The sequence below is a fragment of the Cryptomeria japonica genome, chromosome 2, assembly GCF_030272615.1.
Source record: "Cryptomeria japonica chromosome 2, Sugi_1.0, whole genome shotgun sequence".
In the NCBI taxonomy this organism is placed as follows: domain Eukaryota; kingdom Viridiplantae; phylum Streptophyta; class Pinopsida; order Cupressales; family Cupressaceae; genus Cryptomeria; species Cryptomeria japonica.
Window position 1 is genome coordinate 587,620,067 of NC_081406.1, and position 20,983 is coordinate 587,641,049.

General features: G+C 32.9%; 1 protein-coding gene across 1 annotated transcript; it reads left to right on the forward strand.

Annotated features, from left to right (window-relative positions):
* Positions 1 to 1,223: 1,223 nt before the first annotated feature.
* LOC131867059 (GDSL esterase/lipase At4g16230-like) lies at positions 1,224 to 3,376 on the forward strand. The gene is made up of 4 exons (XM_059215483.1): positions 1,224 to 1,446; positions 2,563 to 2,726; positions 2,811 to 3,045; positions 3,174 to 3,376. The coding sequence occupies exons 1-4, from the start codon at positions 1,224 to 1,226 to the stop codon at positions 3,374 to 3,376; spliced, it is 825 nt and encodes a 274-aa protein (XP_059071466.1).
* The last annotated feature ends 17,607 nt before the right edge of the window (positions 3,377 to 20,983 follow it).

Genomic DNA, 20,983 nt, shown 5'->3' on the forward strand with positions numbered 1-20,983 from the left:
CCTCCCAAAATGCGTCCTCTGAAGTGGAAACACAAATGTTGAGACTTGTGTCAAAGGACCTAGTCTTAGTTTTGATATTTGATGACATATTACATGTCAAATTAATAATGAATTTTTAAGGTAGCATAGAGCATAAATGGACATAAAATAAAGTAGGGTAATGCACAATAAATAAAGTGCCAAATAGAGTCTGAAATTGTTGAATTAAACAATTTACAAAACTAGAAAGAATAAATTAGGAAATTGTACATTTAAACATTTATAGTTCCTACCATTAAGATGAATTTGTGAAACTGCACCTTTGTGCATTTATAATTCTTGCATTAAGTTGATCTAATAATAGAGAACTTGTACTCTTCAAAGAAAGGTTACAAGTTCAAACCTGTTGCGATAGGGTATATACACCTCATTTCTAGCATAATTAGATGCCTCTTGCATAGAGCATGGAGTAGTCTAATATTTTATAAATCATCTATAGAACCAAAAATAGATCTCCTGATACCATAAACTATAAAAAAATCCAATTTCACCCAATTCCTTCCATTTCCATTTCGATTACCTTTAAGAAGAGATTTAAAAACTGTACCTCTAAGCATCTATAGTGCTGAAGTCAATTCACAATAAAACGGAATTAGAAAACAATCTATAGTTCGTATCTGCTCTTGTTTGCCTCAGAGCTTTGGCGAGCCACGGGATATTCATGAGTTTGACAATCACGATGTTATTCGTCGTTGTAGGATACGTTAATCTACATTTTCTCCGCATATTTTGGCCCAACATGGAAGTTGCAATCAAAGTTATAGCTGTAAAACTTGTACGAGATGAAATGGTCTGACCCCTCGAATTTCCAGACATGTAAAGTGCAGATTTATTCCACGAGATTCCAGTCCATCCCAGTGAGTTTGGAGCCCATCCCATTAATCTCTGACAAGAAATTTGAGCATCTTTAGTCAATTCTGTTAAATGAATGTCCAAAACCAAAAAAAAGCGATTCTTTGTCTGCTTCGACCTCCAACAGCTGCGTCTCATTGCAGAGTCCGCAGGCCTTTGATCGAAAGAAACATTGGTGAGGGTATCTTTTGTCCATAGTTATAATATTCCATAGTGATGCTCCCATATTACAATTATTACCCACAGTTGGTCTGTCAATCTTTTGCTATAAAAATGTCAGCTTTGAATCACAATGATTGTCTACACATTAAGAAAGAATGGAGATAAGAGCGATGGCTAAGAGTATGCTGATCTGGTGGATGATGAGCTCTTTGATTTTGCAAGTAGTTGAAGGAGGAAGAAGTGCGCATGTACCAGGAATGTTTGTATTTGGGGATTCATTAGCAGATGCAGGAACTAACAATTTCCTTCCAAACTGTACCACTAAGAATGTTTCCTTCTTCCCCAACCCAACTGGTCGCTTCACAAATGGCCTCACTGTTTTCGATTTCATAGGTGAGCATAAATGAATATTACCACATCTTTTCAAGTTCTTTCACCCGTAGAACAAATATTCAAAGTTCAATCTTACAGAGCTGGTTAAGATCTAATAAAGCTTATAAATTAGTGAATGGGTTCGTATTAGTAAGGAATGTATTTGTGATTGCAGCTACTCACTTGGAGCTCACTTAACCCAAATGTATTTAATACTTATACAACTTCTTATAATTAATTTAAACTATTAAAAAATTATAACTATAAAATCTAAAAACTAGCATTACGAACAATCCCCATATAATAGAGTTACAAAGTGTATGGTAATATTTCATTTCCCATAATAGAAGAGATATTAATCATTAGATGGGTAGACATGCATGGATTAGGCTCCTCATGCATCTTTTTTGTTACCTCACGCCAATCTTGTTCATATGGAGTTTAAGCTAGTGTTCATATAGAGTTTAAGCTAATGAATCAACCATGGATTTTCATATATCACATGCTCTCTCCAGCTTCCTCTAAAATTGTGGATGTTGTATTTTTCTTTAATTCACGAGATGATTGGATAAGAAGGAGAAATTGAATCTTCTATAATTAACAAATAGTTATTGAATAAATCCTTAGTCTTATTATATCCTACAACATCATTATAATGAGGAAATTCTACCTCTTCCCAAAAGGTGGGGTTTTTTGTCAAACTCTAGAAATGAATACTTTTCTATCACATTAGGAAGCTAAAAGCCCTTTAGAATAATGACTTCTACATCTAACTCTTTGATTGTTTCCAAATCCTCTCATTTCAGACTCTTAGAATTATCTCTCAACATGACTAGTTGACTTAACATAATTAATAATTAATCATTTTAAAAAATATATAAAAAACATATATTTAATAAGTTTAAATAATTAAGAAGGAGAATTAAATTTCTAACTTTTAAGTTTAATTGCATTTACTTTTTTGTTTCAGCATTTTAGTTTGATATCTAGTTATCTATCATAAGGATGAGAGTAAAATAGAGAGTGTAACCTAATATATTTAAGTGCTTTCCAAAAAGTCTCCTGAAGTACAATTAAATTAACCTAAATTGGTGCAGAAAATTGTTAAATTTAGTGATCAGATATCGAAATTTGAAGAATTCTCTAGGCGTGTACGGAAAAAGTCGCACCTCAGAAATTCTTTATACTGCATTTCCATTGGAGGCAACGACATTCATGCCCACTACAACGGCCCTTCCTTAAATCTCAGTGATGCACAATTAGTCACTTTGCTGGTTGGCACACATGGTCAATACATCCAAGTAAGTTTCAGAATAATTTTTTGTTACAGACGTGATCAATTTTCAGTACCATTATTAATAAAATTAATGCATTTATTGTGGCAGAGGCTTTATCGTGCTGGAGACGGAAAATTTCTGATACTCGACATCTCCGCTTTAGGATGTACTCCTATTGCCAGATTTACATATAATTTTCAATACCAGGGAAAGTGTGCGGAACCTGGAAATATACTAGCCCAGAAATACAACGTTGCTCTGAAAAAACTACATGAAGTGAATATCATGCTCTTTAATTCTTATGATTACTTGACAAACATGATTAGAAATGGCAAAGCTTTTGGTAAGTCAATGCCCACTTCAATAACCTCCTTATCTATCAATCTTTTTCTGTGCCTTGCAGTCTTATTAATTGAATGCGTGTTAAATTTGTAGGTTTTTAAGAAACAAAATCAGCGTGCTGTGGATCAGGATTGTTCAGAGCCAATGTGAGCTGTGGACTGACCAGTCCGCCAGATCTGTATTGCAATGATCCAGATGCATATTTGTTTTGGGATGCAGTTCATTCAACACAGAGAGCTTACTCCATATTTTCAAAAGAAATATGGGGAGGAAATTCTTCTGTTATGCATCCAATTAACCTTTCCACTCTAGTCTTGGGGAGAAATGCATAAACAAATCTACATTCTTCAGTTTGGGCTACTGAAAAACTTTGAATTTCTCTTGGGAATAATAAATAATATGGAAAACCGATTCGTCTAGTAGGATGCAGTTTGGTTTTTTATATGAATGGACATGGAGGAATGTTTACTCAGTACTTCATAGAGCTGAGTAATTTTTGATAATGCATTGTATTAAATAAGAGGTATTTGAGATATGATAATAAAATGATCTTAAAATGTCAATTACAAAAAGAAGTAAAACATCAGATAGTTATAAGAAAGAGGTCAGAAAAACTGAGTGGTCTGTAGATATTGTAAAATAAGAAGTATTTAGAATTAAAAAGTTTATTAGAAGGGATGTTATTAATTAAATATTATGAAGTAAAAAGGGGAATAGAAGTAATATTTAACATGTACAAATGAATGCGATAATGTATGAGTCTATATACTAAATCCCATTTATAGTTCTCTAGATGCATATATGTTAGATAGAAACATTCCAAGTGCATAGATTTGGGGCATGAGAGCTTATCAGTGAGGCCTCTACATGGGACGCGTCTATTCTGGCTCCAAAACAGTAGTATGGATTGACTAACACGTGTGTTGGTCGCGCATTTTACACCGTTGATTTTGCAATAAACAGCTGTGATTGACTAAAACGTCGCTATCACGGTGTACAAAAGGTCTGTTTTGGAGCCAGAATAACTTCGACCCTCTACAAGTTGTTCCTTTTTTCTTAGAATTGGAGATTTTTTATTGGGATTCTAGTAGGTTGGGGTCTTTTTCTTTTTGTCTTACGTATAGATCTTGTTTGTTCATGGTTTTCTATTTCAAAATGATAGCTTTCTCTAATTAGGTTGTTACAAAAGCGATTACATTTTAGAATTTTTTGTCTAGGCACTTAAATTTACTCTATAAATTCGTAAAGAATTTACATGCAATGGTTATCTTATTTTTCTTTATTTCAAATAGTTTCATCTTTGATAATATTGTTTATGAATGTGTTTTCTCTAACTATGATATTCTAAAACATAAGTTCAAGGTATATTTGTGATCTCTTCAAAAATTTCATTTACAGATGCCCTATCATGGTTGAGTTTTAAGTTTTGTTGCTTCCATTAATCCATATCTAGAGCTACAAGTGATATTATTCATGTTTTGAATATATTTTTATTTTCACCTCAGCTACTTATTCATGATTTGTGTTGGGTTTATGATATTCTTACCAAAGCCATCATCATGTTGTATTCGTTGTGTCTTTTCCGTGGATAATACATTGCATCATTACTTTGATAGTTGATTAAGTTTCTATTCCATTCTGTTTTAAGGATGTATCATCAAGACCATTGATGCCCTGGTCTAGCTACTTTTCCTTTTACTTAGTATGCTCTTTTTTTATGAATACAATCTAAAACCTCGAATCTTTTGAATTGTGGTATGGTAGCTGCATTTAATAATCCTATTGGATACAAATGATTTGTAATTAAAACCCCTCTCTATATTTCTTGACAAAATATGATCTTTGTGGATAACTTTTGTGTGCATGCATACCATAGGATTATGTATTAAGTTAGAGAGTGTTGTCTATGCACCATTTGTCCCAATTTTATTAATTCACCACTAACCTATAAACCAAAAAAGAATCCCATTTTTTTCAAATAGAGAGTCAGGATCGAGTTAGTTGTAACCCACTCTCTACAAACCTTTATAGATATTTCATTTCAGCTTATAATTCTCAACATAAAACTTGAATTGTCTTAGTATGATCGATACCAATTATTGTTGGATTTTTCATAAATAGGAAAAGAACCAAGACAAAATCTCATATTGATAGTCACAACCATTCTCAATACTGGATCATAGAGGGGTAAGTGCACCAAGATGATGAACAAAAAGGGGGGTATAAGTGGCCACTTTTTTTCTTTCTTCTGAAATTAGTTAAACCTGAACTTGGACGAGCTATTTGACACTCATCCACTCAAAATTTAAAAATACATAAAGAAGAAGAATTGTATACTCTGATCTAGTTTCCAAACTACTATTTTTTTCAAAAATAGATAATATTAAGAGGTTCAAATACTTCACGCACATAAAAGATTTCCCTTTTTCCAATAAAACATAACATAGTGTCTAGTGTACGTGTCAAAATGGTTACAGTTTTATTTAGTATTTTGAAAAACCCTTCAACAGAAAGATAGTTAAGAGTGAGTACTAGAAGTTATTTATCTTTTTGTAATTTTTGGTTGATTATTTTTTTTCCATGATTTTTCAAAGTGGACGCATCGTTAAAATTAGGTACCTATTCATGCACATCACATAACTTGCACCAGTTTAGCAAGAAAAAAGCAATCGCATTTTTCTTATATTAAGTTAGATAAGGAACATGGACTTAAACATCAATTCCTTTAGCCTTCCCTTAATGTTTTCATTAAGATATATACATAAAATATAACATTTAAGTACAAGTTAATATATTTAGTTATATTTTATGTATATATTGTTAGGATGTTTGAGAGTGGTTTCAGATCTCTGGGAGTCATAATTTAGATTCTAGATATTAAGAGATCTTATGATTTTTTAGACTTAGTCAAAATTCAATAATTAGTGGGCTTAAATCATCATTCTCTTGCTATCTCTCTATCTCATACCCTTTGTATCCCCTAAGATATAGACCTATATATTTTCCTATCTCTCTCCTTCTCCCTCTCTATCTCTCTCTTTCTCACTCTCTCCTATCTCCCCAAGCTCTAGATCTTATGGTTCTTCAAACTTAATCAAATTTCAGTAATCACTAAGCTCCTATTATCACTCTCTCTCTCTCTCTCTCTCTCTCTCTCTCTCTCTCTCTCTCTCTCCATTTCTACTATACCCATCTCTCTTCCTATCACTCCCCCTCTCCGCCATCTCGCTATCTCACTCTCTCCTCTCTCCTTGGTATTTAAACCTATATCTCCCACCCTTCTTTATATCTCCCCTCTCTTATCTAAATAAGTGATACACATTCTCTCCTCTCTATCTCACATCTCTCTCTCTCTCTCTCTCTCTCTCTCTCTCTCTCTCTCTCTCTCTCTCTCTCTCTCTCTCTCTCTCTCTCTCTCTCTCTCTCTCTCTCTCTCTCTCTCTCTCTCTCTCTCTCTCCTTATCTATATCTCCTCTTTGTCTCCCTACATACATCAGCTCTCCCTCCCTACCTCTAGTTCTCTACATACCTCTCCCTCTCTCTCTCTTTCTATTTGTCCCACCCTCCCATGCTTTGTCTCTACTTCCCTATCTCCTCTCTCCCTCTCTCCACATACCTCTACCTCCCTCCCTCCCTACCTCTATTCATCTACATAAATATTTCTCTCTACCTGTCTCTCTCTCACTCCCTCCCTCCCTCCCTCCCTCTATTTTTTTATTTATCTCACACTCTATCTCCCCTATCCTTGTCTCTACCTACCTCTCTTTTCATCCCTCTCTAATTTTCTCCCCTAACTCTCTACCTCCTTCTCTTCATACTATTCTCTCTCTCTCTCTCTCTCTCTCCATACTCTCTCTCTAACTACTTGTCCTAATATTCCCTCCCTCTCTTTGAATACCTCTCCTTCCCTCCCTCACTCCAAATATCCCCTCCACTTTTGTCTATTTCATAATGTATGGGGGGAGTGCAAGAGAGGTAGGTAGACATAGATAGGTAGAGAGAAAAGGAAAGAGAGATAGTTAGAGATATAGGTAGGAAGGGAGAGAGATATAGGTTGAAAAAGAGGTAATAGAGAGATAAAGAGCGGGGGAGAGGTGATATTAATAGAAGTGGCAAGGGACGATTTGGGAGATAGAAGAAAAGATAGAAATAGAGGTTTTGTAGGGAGGTAGATATATAGAGGAAGAGACTGAGAGGAAGAGGGGATATAGTGATAAGTTGAGAGGGGTAAATAGATAGAGAGAGAGATGGAGAGGGAAGGAGAGAGATAGAGAGAGGTGATATAGACAAAAGTGGATTGAAGAGTTGGAGTGAGGGAGAGAAGGAGAGGTATTCAAAGAGGGAGGGAAGAAGAGATATTCAAAGAGAGGTAGGGTACATAGAGATAAGTAGTTAGAGAGAGTGTGTGGAGATAGAAGGAGGGAGGAGGGAGAGAGAGAGAGAGAGAGAGAGAGAGAGAGAGAGAGAGAGAGAGAGAGAGAGAGAGAGAGAGAGAGAGAGAGAGAGAGAGAGAGAGAGAGAGAGAGAGAGAGAGAGAGAGAGAGAGAGAGAGAGAGAGAGAGAGAGAGAGAGAGAGAGAGAGAGAGAGAGAGAGAGAGAGAGAGAGAGAGAGAGAGAGAGAGAGAGAGAGAGAGAGAGATGTAAAGAGAATTAGGTAGAGAGAGGAAGAGGGGAGATAAAGAGATTAGGAGAGGGTGAGATGAAGAGTCATTTAGAGAATTCTTTGTCTCAACATTTCCTACATAGCACATACACATTTTTAACTTAAAGAATACATAGGATTTTTAATTTAAAGAATGCGTATTTGTTTTGGCTCAGATTTTTAGAGCATTAACATGTATTTGTTTCATCCAGTTTAGGCATATTTTTTGCTAGTCACCACTTTTTTGTTCACCATCTTGGTGCACTTACCTAGAGTAAATAATAATATTTCATATTAAACAATAAATTAAAGTGACATGCAATATAATGAGGGAATGAAGTTGAATAAGGCTAAGTGAGTGAATTTATAAAAAATGCAAAACGACAAGAAGGTGGAATATGAAGATAAACCACTATCTCCACACACATTATTAGCTAAAATAAACATATCTAAGCAAGATAAACTTGGTGTAAGAAAATACCCAATGAAAAAATGAAAAGGGATAAAAACACACAATTGCCCCCCATTATATGTATCTAAGATAGTGTTGTAGACTCAATTAAATATCCATATTCTATCAGAATTAGGGAACATTATTTTGATTTTTGTTTTAACTTATTCCTTGTGGTCTAATAGGGCCCATTTTGGGGTTGCACATTTATCATTATGTTCAACATATTGTAAGGATTGGTTAAATTTTAATGGCTTTTAAATAGGTACCAAAATGATCTCACTAAAACAACTTAATATCTATAAACTCATTATGATGTTCAAAGTTTATGCTCTATCAATATTTTCTAAGTCTAATAGTAAAGATTTGCCTATCTTTGAATTTTAAAAAAATCCTTATATTCATTTAAGGTTAGTTTGGTTTATCAAATTATGTACATATGAAAATATTAATTTAGACTCTCCACCATAAGCATCAAGGACATGGGACCGTAAATGTTAAACTTCCAATAAATCAATATAATTTCTCATTGAATTTCAAACCTTGATTTGGTAGGAATTAATTATCTACATATGAAATAGTTTTAACCCTACACATCTTCATTTTCACACATTTTTCTCATAAAAAATTGTAATAGCTTATGCACAAATAGTAGGGGAGATTAAAAAAATCATGTGAACAAAAGAAGAGACCAAAATCCATAATCAACTTGAAACACACATGTTAGTCTAGACTAAAACCATATGCATATGAAGAAAGTGAAATATTTGATCAAAGAACACTAAATTTGTTATCTCCAAAGCATAAGTGATCATATTAAATAACCAAATATTTTTTAGGTTCATTGTATGATGTTGTATAGATTATTTGTGCATTGATGAAACTTTATTGTTGGAGTAATAAGGAGAATTATCTAGTCATTTATTACTTTTTCACTTAAGCTAAACATAGGTGTTTTTCATTATCTAGAGTTTTCTTTTATTGTTTTCTAGCATTAGTTCTAGCATATCTAGGAGGATAATTTAGCTCGTATGTTTAATTGCTTTTTTTCTCCTAATTTTAGCATTAAGGTTTTCACTTATGGTTTCATTCATCCTTTATAAGGATTCATTCATTCATTGTAATTACATTTCTAATTATTCTTTGTGAAATATTGCTTAATCCTTTGGTTGTTATAGAGCCTATTATCTTTGCTTGCTTTCTTTTGTGTGATAGGTTCTTTGCATGCAAATGAATCTTTTCTCCTATTGTTGATCATAAACTTCTACATAATCTTAGAGTTTTTCTATCAAGTTCTTGTCTGCATGTTTGAGGGATCCTACTTAGGTAAATTTTATATTCACATTGGGCTCAAATGAAGTTTGCCATTGTGTTAGCAATGTCGAAAAAATATTGAAACACCTATCAAATCGTCAAAATCTCACACTAGGAATTTAAAATCAAGAAACGTTTTTGAGGATTGCTATGTGTTGTATGGAAATATATCTAACCGTATGGTGTATGACTGTGGGATAAGTGAAAAATCTCTTTCATTGGTAAATTTTCAAAAACAAATCTTAAAGTTTGCAAAAAAATTTATTAAATTTGTGCTTTTAAAAAGGTGTGATTTTAGTACCAAGGGAGTTTGAATTTTTTGAATGCTCAAAAAGATTCTAAGGTACATTTGTACCTTCCATCAGACCTAGGTAGTCCTTGTAGGTGACATCAACAAATTTGACCTCTTTTTGGGTGGGTTTTTCTATATTTAGTGCCACTTCTAAATTTAGCAAACCTCCTCTATATTTTTCTTCCTTGTCCTACGAAGGCAACAATTTTTTTTCACATATTCTTCATAAAGATTCAAAATTGGGAAAATGAGATATTATCATAAAGATAACTCCAATACCGATCTAAATTTACAAGTGGTTTGATCAGATTCTATACCAATTTTCTATGCTAGGTCCCCAAACTCAACCTTTAGTTTTTTTTTCTTGTAGGGCCATTACTTGAGAAAACAAATTCCATTTTTCAACCTCCAAATAGTTTTAGATATCTCTTAAATTCCTCTATTCAAGTTTATAGTATTTCTAAAATATTCACTATTTACTCGGTGATCTCAATTTTTTGTCATTTCTTGATTGTGTAATTTCTCACCTTATACAAGTAAAAAAGGGTTTATTTTGCTTACTATGGGGGGCTAGAATCCTCATCTTTCAAATTCCTATATTGATATAACCCTATCCTAATGTTCGATCATTATATTGATAAACACACCCCTCATAACTCTCATAGTTGAAAGACTACAAAGATTAAATTGCTTTAGTCTAGGGGTTTATGGTCTTGTTTAGATGAGACCAATCCATATTTGACTCATGAGTTTGATATCATTCAATGTAGGGATAAGATCCATCAGGTTATGGGTTTGATTTAACTACATGTTTCAGATAGTCTCCAATTCCATATTGATTCCTACACCACACCTAGGGCTATGTGGATCAAATTTGAGAAAATATTTTGGTGGTATTAAAGAGTTCCATGCACTTTAGTTTGAGACAGATTTGACATCGTTGGTGTGTGATTCACTTACTTCCTTTGAGGACTTTTTTGGAGAATTTCAAATCCACCAAATTATAGTTACAGGGTTGTGGCAAGTACAAGACTGACAAGGAGTGCATATTCCTAATTATATCTAAGATTCGAGGCCAATTTTAGTTCTTTTCTTCATCATTATATTCCAACATTGATTCTTTGGGTATTGCATTCACTATGCCTTCATTTGAGGTATTGTGTGAGTGCTTGACATGGGAGTAGGCCAAGTTGTCATAGCTTCATTCAACTTATAGTTCTAATCTTAGACTTTGGTTTCTCAGACTCCTAAGTCTATAGGGAAACAAAAGAAGATGAAGAAAAAGCATAGAGGTGCATAATCTACTAATCTACCTTTAGAGTCACAAGGACATTATTCAGACATTCCACCTCTTCCAAGGGGTTGTCATCTAGGAAGAACAATCCTAAGAATTCTTATTATACCAATCAAGGACATGATGAGCATCGATGTTATGCAAAATAGATTGATGAGATGAAATAACTTATTTAAAGGAATAATATTCAGCTGTCTTCATCTAGTGCATCCTCTTACCCCACTTCAAGACCTAGACATTTTGGGTCTTCTTCATCTGCACATGGTAAAGACAAGATAACGTTTCATGCTCTCTATGCATCAAAACATCTTTAGACCTCTATGTGGCTTCTAGATTCAGGAGCTTCACATCCTATGGATTTATTAGAGGGTATGTTCTCTTCTTTTGAGCATCATTCTTTTTCATAAATTTTGATGGGTAATAACACTTACATTGGTACTAATGGGAGTGGTTCTATTGAGGTTGATGGCGGCACATTAAATACTATTATTTATGTCCCTTCATTATCTTCCAATCTTCTTTCAATTTACCAGATTACTCATAGTGGGATTGGCAAGATAGTTAAGATCACCCTTGATTTAGTGCTCATCAAAGACATGCATAGTAGAGAGCTTGTTGTTGTTGGTGGTATTGATCATGCATCTTGGTTGTATGAGTTCTCTTATTTTTCGCCCTTTGATAATGTATTTAGTCATAATTATCATGCATTGGGAGTAGATTAAAAATATGAGGAGAGGTTCAGTCACTTGAAACTATGTGTGTTTTAGTCATCTATACTGGTTCCTAGGACTTGTGTTTATCGTCCACCTCTTGCTTGGTTAGAGATTAGTTCAGCTCAGTAGGTTTATTGTTCTCTTCCAAATTTAATAGTGTCCAAGATGAGTACTTGTTAGATATTGTGGGGTTGTTTTCAATACATAACACACTCCAAACATTGGCAACACAATTGAAGAAATTCTATTCCTCCTTCATGATAGTTTGAGAATTCCTGTCATCCCATGTTTGATGCCTTCAGAGGTTGTTCATTAGGTATCTTCATAGTTCATTGGATTAGATTTTTCTCATTTGGCATATCATGATTCAAACAGTTGGACAGTTTCAAGAGCAGTCTTCCATGGCACACACCATGAGACTTTTTCTTCCATTGCCTTTCATGAAGTTGTTTCAACCTTGGCCACTTTATTTGTTTCTTCCCAAAGGGAGAAATGTGGTTTGTCAAGTCTTGAATCTTCATCATAATTTGTCCTTGAGCCTACATCTTTGGCATTGGAGCTTCTTCATTTTGGGGGATACATTGTCTCTTCTTTTATCTCATATGGAGAATCTTGATTGTACTTATGCGGCTGATTCAACACTTGGGGTGCCACTTGGATTCATTCATCTTAGTCATATGTAGTACCCTTTTTGATTTCATTTCATCTCTTGCTTTTGGAGAGGGGTTGTTTCATTACTTTGCATTGGTTTGTACATGAGTACCTGATTAGACCTTAGTTATCGGGACTCATTCATGCATGCATTTTGCATTCATCATTAGCTCTTTAGCTTATCCCTAAGTTAATCATAAGGAGGGGGTGTTTAATTAAATAGGAAAATTATCTAATTATTCATTATTCCATATATTAGTTTTTCGCTTAAGCTAATTTAGGTTCTTTTTGTTATCTAGATTTTTTTGTTTTTCTTTTCTAGCATTAGTTTTAGCATGTAGTTGAGATTAATTTAGCTCCTACTTTGTATTACTTTAGTTCTCCTAATTTAGAATTAGGATTTGTACCTTGGGATTCACTCATCATTATAAGGATTCATTCATTCATTGTTATTGTATCTCCAATTATTCTTTGCGCAATATTAAAAATTTATATAGTTGTTATAGAGCATATTATCTTTGCTTGATCTATTTTGTGTGATAGGTATTTTTCTTGCAAGTTAATGTTGGCTCTTGTGGTTGATCATCAACTTATACATTTACTTGAGACTATATATAGAACTATGGTGATTACATGAATGATAAACAAAAGAATTAAACTTATGTTTTTTAACAATGGCCAATAAGTTTAATTTAAACACATGTTTGTTGTTCTTTAATTTTCAACCTTGAGATTATTGTTATATAAGTGCATCCTCATAGTATTTTTCTTTGATGTCTATGACCACATTTATAATTTATTTTAGGTATCTATTTAGGTTCATATATATCATGTTGTTCCCTTGATTTTATTTTATATTTGCATTTATTTTGTTTTCTCTAACTATATATGAATTATGACCTAGATTTATTTTAGACTCATGTGGGAATCTCTTAGTCATATTTTAAGATTTTGTATCTTGAATGGTATTAAAATGAAATTCTAGTCAATGGATGCAAACTAAGAACTCAAATATCCATAGCATACCATCAAGAACAATAATAAGGTCTACATACAATCTTAATAGGAGAGATGAACACTTGATATTAGTGTTCATTTTGTTGCAATAGATTTGATATTAGAAAGTGTGTATTGAGATATAGGTTTAATGCTAAAAACATAATTTTTTTAGTAATTTAATAATGAATTATAGAATAAAAAACTAACACAATAGCTTAGATCTAGAAATAAGCCACATAAAAGAACTCAGGGCTAAAAGATAAGCCTAAAAATGTCAGAATGGTGTTCTGGGTTCCCCAGTCTAATGGTGCCTATGCAAGAAAAATAAAGCATATTAATAATGAGGTCTTGTAGATATGTCTTTTTGAACTTTAGATAAAAAAGTGTTAGACACATGTGCTGAGCACCCTAGTCTAAGGGTTTTCACTTGTTAAAAAATTGGTAATGTTTGTTATAGTCTACTATGTGTTCTTGTAACACTCTTTACTATCATATCCAAAATTGTGCACATAAAAAATGACATGGAATGTTTGTGATATATAGGAGCTTGCCTAAATCAAACCTTATGTTAGTGTTCTCATCTCCACTACAATAATGAGTGATGAGAAAGAGATTTTTTCCTCAAAAATATAGAAGTTAAAAAAATAATGGAAGTTCTTTAATTGATAAATATTACCTCAAGTATGAAATCCTTTCCATGAAATCTCGTATAAGGATTGAATGTTTCTAGAATATGTTAATGTGTGCTTTCATTATTAAGGAACATATTGTGATCGGTCATAATTGCTTAAATAAATATGTATACTTGAATACTTCTTGCACCTTGATTGAATATTTGTGCTTAAATGCTTTGAATATGTTTTATTGAATGCTCATGTAATGCCCCGCCAGGAAACCCCGAAGGGATAAGCCAAAATACAAGATTAGAGTGCAATAATTTTTTTGTTTAAGGTTACACCACATTAAGATACAACAAGGTAACAAAGGATCAGATTACATAGCGGAAGACATCAACTAACACCTAAAGAGTTTCCCAACGAGATTACTTCAATTTCACAATTCACTTTACTCACACAATTAATCCAATAAGCTGATTATCTTGGATACGAGATAATTCTTAATCAGGATAATTTCTTTCAAAAGATGGAAATATAAATCACAAGCAAAGATTCATCCATTCAGATCTATTCACAATCTTCATTCAAGCTTTTCATAAAACTACAAGCCATACATCTAATATTCTAACACACTAGAATTTTATCATAAACATATGAGATCTTTTCAAGCATACTTAATTTCCTTAACAACAACTGAATATATTCCATTACTCTAAGTTACATTCTTTCATACTCCAATTTATTGCATTTTAAAAGACGATTACATACATGCATCTACGATACATCTCATCTAAACCACTTATGCATTCGATCAAAATGGCATTCAAGAAAGAATTGCATATAAGCATTTAAAGTTAATTCCATTTATCCACTCATCCATTCTAACATAAGCTAATCATACATGAAAAAAAAGTTGAATAAGGGAAACATAAGAGAATAACATCACATAACACCATAATGATCTCGGAGTTCACCCCTAAAGGGCTACATCTCTGGGTCTGCTCAACTGCAAGACCCCTCTGATAAATAATAAAGTTAGGAATACAAGAGGTTACACCATTACAATCCTGCCATCAAGGCGAAACATATACAATATACAAACGACCACATCGGTCAATTAATACATAAACTATCCCTAAAAAGAAAAGGATCCAGCTAAACATAATCAAAGCTAATACAAAGGTCCATTGGAGCATCCACAAAACTGAGCCATCACCACCCAAGGTCTAACATGAAACCAAGTACTCACAAGGGTAAAGACAAAAGGATGACCCACAAAGGTACTCCTAACAGGACAAAACGACAACACACTAACGAACGTAGGGACAAGTGTCATCACACAGCCTGGTATGGTTACCATGGCAAGTCTTCATAGGTTCCGGCCCCATACACTGGGTTACCCTGGCAACCTAATCCGAGCTTCCAGCCCATCCAAGCCTCATGTGGACCCACACATCCTCTCGTGAAGACAAGGATGATGGTTTGCCATTTCAGGCCTTCTCACAGCATGTCGAGTCTGTGTTAGCACTCGTCCCATGTGTGAGGCACATTTATCTTACTTAGATATTACATCCTAATCTACTATTAGATTATCACTTATTAGACTCACTTTCGACGAGTTACCCAGCAGCCACTTTGGGCGCGGCCCCCAATCGAAAGCCACTTTCCCATACGACACTAGACTATACTCAGACGAACTCAAAACCAGGGAATACACATGGTCAGACGAACGAATTTCAAGAAGGAGGGAACAACCATCTAGTCATACACGACTCAAGGAGGTACACTAACAGACGGTACTCTAACTAGAGACCTGACCGACTAAGGTCAACCACGAATCATCATTCGACACCCACATAGAGGATATGACCAAATACGACACTACCACAAAACAACAGCCAACTCGGAACCGAGGACTGAAACAGGTACCCCAAATCAATCCATACGATAGGGTCCCATCAAACAAGCACGACTTGCCATTACATAAGCAAAAGCGAATACAGAAATTAAACTCGCATAGGAATATTCAACAGATACAACCTTTCCGAAATGATCTAAACATTAAAAGTTGATCAAGTTTTCAACATGATCTATATTAGATTATAGTTATCTACCTCATCTAGGAATAGGTTGTTCTTGGTTTTCTAACTCTCTAAGGTTCAAAGCATCGAACAGACATATTAAGCCATAATGAGTTCTTAAACCAAATTCATATTAATAAAACTTAGACAACCATTAATCAATTAAATAAGATATTTAATCTCCAATAAAACATCATTGACATACTGGTTCAAAACCAACCTCTACAGTTTCATATTTTCCAAGCCCAGTTGCTCTATACGGATCACGGAAATATAAATATATAAGGGAATCCAAAATTAACTGTTAATTAATGAGTATATTTATTATTCCACGATAAATAAAATATACACAATTAATGACTAATAGTGCACAATAACCCAGTTAATTATTAGTTAATATAAAATTATTAATCTTTATCAATAAAATATATTTTACTAATAATTAATGCATTGCACAAACTTCCAATTAAATATCGATTAGTTTATATACATATATTAATTTCCATTAATAATATATATAATAATCATTAATAAATAATTGAAAACTTTATTTAAAAAAAACAACTTTTAATTTAACAAATTTATTTATTTATTTGTTTTTTTTTAATTAAAAAAATAATAAAAAAAATGAAATACTGAATTTTTAAAACCCCAAGGCCAGACCCACATGGGGGCCACGTGGGCCTCCCTTTCCCCACAGGAAGGGCTGGGGAGACCATGACGTGGTCTCCACCCAGCCTAGGCTACGTGGAGAGCACGGCATGGCCTCCCGCAGGCCTCTCCCCAAGGTTTAGGGAAGCCTTGGCTCTCCCCAAACATGGGTCGAGGGCCTTGGCAATACCGTCCCTTCCAAATCCGCCATACCAAAACAACGCAACGCGTTAAATTTCATTTAATATCATATTTTTTTTTTTAAGATTTGCTGTTAAAAATTTCATAGACAGCAAGGAAAAACACAGTCTCACAGAGACTGGAATAAATAAATTTTTTTTTTTGTTTTTTTTATTTATTCTTTCATAAGCAATTGTAAAATACCCAGATCAGGAAAGGGGAAAAATTTCTCCAAAACCAATAGCATATTGGCCAAATAAGATTGATCTTCACAAATTTAACATCTAATCTGCCAAACCCCCAACTAAATTTCAATTTTATTTATATTAAATCATTCTTAGCAAACCAGAAATTGATTTGAAAACAAAGAATGAAATCAAGGAGGGATAATTCAAGATCTTATTTCCATTCTACTCTATTAATCAATCAAACCGATTTTTCAATAACAAATTCATTTCTTTCAACCAGAACAGTAAATTCTTTTGGCAACAAGAAAACAATTTAGAATCCTACCTTCATACGCGATCCTGGTAGAGATTTACTGAAGAGCCCAACCTGCCAGCTCAAGAATTCCTCCTCCTTCCAGAATCCCCAAATTTCATCCCAAAATCCTTTTTCCAACCAAATGTTTTCCAAAAAAAATATCCCTCCCCAAATTTCCCAAGAATTTAGGTTATAAGGAAGAGTTGACCAAAATTCCATTTTTGGAATTAAAATTTTTATTTAAAAATAATTCTCAAAAATAATTCTTTTCTAACTATATCAACAAATTAAATTGTTTTTTTTCAATTCCAAATTGATTTCCTCATTTAATTCAATTTAACCTTTCTATTTCAAAAATGCCAAAAGATTAAATTAATTCTATTGCAATCAAATTTAAATCTTTCTTTTTCAACAGCATATACAAAATGCATTTAATATTCAAAATCAACCATTAAATTGAACTTACTCCCAATTTAAAACGAGCAATCCAATATCAACGATAATCGCATAATGAAATCCTGATTAATCTAGTCCATTAATCTTTAATGCACGAACACATATTAAGTCAAATTAAATACTAAGGACTAATTAATCAATTTAACCATACACACCAAGCACGCAAACTGAGAAGGTCAACCAAACAGATGACTCGCAAACCCGAACAAAAAGGGATTACCGACGATGACTGACAATGCTCACTTGAGCACGACTAAGGTCAACTAGGGTCCTACGACCAACTAATCCGACTCTAAGGATTAAAGAGGTACACTCAAACCTGCAAATCCAGGTGAAGACGAACCTCGCACTCATGTGGCGTTGTACCTAAAATCTCCTGCACCAAGAGTCATACATGCATATATATATAAACTTAATGAAAGCGTTAGCCCAATATTAATACCACGAAATAGGAACACTAAACAACTTGCATACAACTAGTGTGGAAACCACATCAACAGCTATGCGTTAAATCAAACATCTGACTATAATCATTATATTAAGATAAACTAACCAAGATTAAACCGAGATTAGAAATTGATTAGGGCAGGGGTACTACAGCTCATAGGATGATCTCAAGAGGAATTAGAGCTTGAATGAGAGAGGGGGTTATAATTATATGTAGCATACATCTTTTTAGATTTAATTTTTGAGGGCCAACATTTGTAAGGAAGTAGTGGAACAACTTCCTACACTAACCTTAAGAGGAGGGTACTAGAAAAACTTTAACAGATCCTTATAATAGTTATATAAAATTAATATAAATAAACATAAATAGCACATAGATAATAATTCATAGCTTAGTACTCATCTGATCCAACCTTTATTGTTGCATTGTACCACATCTGGACCTTTAAACTACACTTTAGCTTCGCATGTCACACATTACCTTAAACTCACATCATTCTTTCATATCTATATCCATCATCTCCTCATAATTAATCAATTAATATGTCCTTTATACATCAACTGGATCTTCAATATCCTCTATTAGATCAACCTATAGAAATGTAGCGTGTATATGCACTAACAAACCCAAAATAATCTATAACACACATGCAGAAGGAGAAAGATATGTGTGAAGATTCACACCATATCGACACATGTTCCAATTATCTCCAAAAAGGTTCTACACTACACCACAAACAACCGCTTAGACCCAAATACATGTAAGGACAACACATACCAATCTATATTTTAATTCAAATAAAAAATAATAAGACTTTCAAACTATCATGAAAGAAATATAAAGTGACAGGAAACATAGATCAAATATCTATAACACCCTTTAGATTACTAGTAAGTTGAGAAATGCAACATATTCCTTTGAAATGTCATGTAACTGCATTATCCCTGAACACTAACAAAAATAGCTCCAATTGTAACACATTTGTGCATTTGTAAATAGAAATATGGAGAGATTGATCTTCCATAATAATTGCACTTCAAACTATACATCCATCTGATACATATCTAGTATAACCGCAAACCACCATACAATGATGATGTTCACTAGACCAGTCACCTGAAATAGTTATACAATTTTTGGACCAAGCATAAAGACATCAATCCTTTGGAAACACAACATATCATCAATATTTGCCATCCAAAATACCTAATGTCATCTCATTGTTGATCCACAAGCCAATATTTATACCTTTCTAATTCTAGACAGAAATAGAATATCCATATAGTCTTGAAAGTACCTTATTTCATCATCATAGATCCCTACTAGCACACTGTATATAATTCACAAGATATTCATATACCTCTACATCATATCACTTCCAAATCAACATTCAAACCACCAATGAGTTTGACACATATATCAAAATTCACAGAATCCAAACCACCAACAAATCACCAAGTTTGACATCAATGAGAGCACAAACTTGTATATGTAACATTTTTTTTTTATTTCTCAATAATTAATTTAATCCTTATACTGAAGCTTCGTAGTACATCTCTCTCCATTTTTAGTATTATAATTATTATTCATACATAGTGAGCTCATGATATATATTTTACATTTGTACGTATTGATTTTAAAGCATTCTATACTTTTCATTTCAAATTTGTGTTTGAAGATAGTGTGATGCAAGGATGTCCATGCTAAGCACTAGTGTCCATGTACAAAACTTTCACAACATCACATAATCATCTTTGAAGCCTATCTTTTCTATTTTTATGTAAATTAGATTATTATTATTATTGTAATATTAAAAATATATTTCCACTAGCTTATTACAGCTACAATCAATGAGATAAATGAAAATTTCATACATTTATTTCTAGTTATAACTATTTTTAAAAGGATACATTAGTTACAAATAAAAAATTCTAATTCATACAACTATAAGGTAGGATATTGATTCTTAAGGAAACTATATTTCTTCACAAAGATTAATTTTTCTACACTACAAAATCATCTTTATGATCACCAAAATTTTCAATATGAAGGTGCTCCTTTTACCAATTTTGTAGCTAATAGTCCTTAGAAGATGAATCATCTTATATCACTATGATTATGAATAATAGTTATTCAAGAGTGGTTTTAAATTATCTTTGTAAATTTTTTATTTAAATTCAAAAATATAATAAAATAAAATTATTCTCTACATTTGTTTCTCACCCTTTTTTTAATTAAATTTATTACAATATAATTAAATGTAGGATTAAATTAGTATTTGGATAAGACATTGAATTATTTTCCAAAATCAAATATATATATATATATATATATATTCACATACTAAGTGAGTCTATATTCATATACAAAGTGTTTAATGAAATATTTAATTTATCGTATATTTACTTTTCGTATCTCTCTCATTAAGTGAGGACATGTACCTATTCCATTCCTTTAAATCTTCCTAGGTCTTTAAATGTGATAATTAATATCTATCATTGTTTTTTTTTTTTAATTTAATAGAGAACCATGTAGGGGTACAGTTACCTTTAGTGTAAAAAATAATCTAGTCTACATATCCTCCAAAAAAAAATGTATCAAATTTTGATTAATATTATATGTTTTCATTTTTTCTATATAGCATGTAGTTTCTTGTTTAATTTAGAA

What these genes read in the sequence shown, in the direction of transcription:
- LOC131867059 (XM_059215483.1), top strand. Translation starts at nt 1,224, where the DNA reads ATGGCTAAGAGTATGCTGATCTGGTGGATGATGAGCTCTTTGATTTTG. An exon ending in CACATGGTCAATACATCCAA is followed by an intron (nt 2,727 to 2,810) that starts GTAAGTTTCAGA and finishes TTATTGTGGCAG; the next exon opens with AGGCTTTATCGTGCTGGAGA. An exon ending in TAGAAATGGCAAAGCTTTTG is followed by an intron (nt 3,046 to 3,173) that starts GTAAGTCAATGC and finishes GCTGTGGATCAG; the next exon opens with GATTGTTCAGAGCCAATGTG.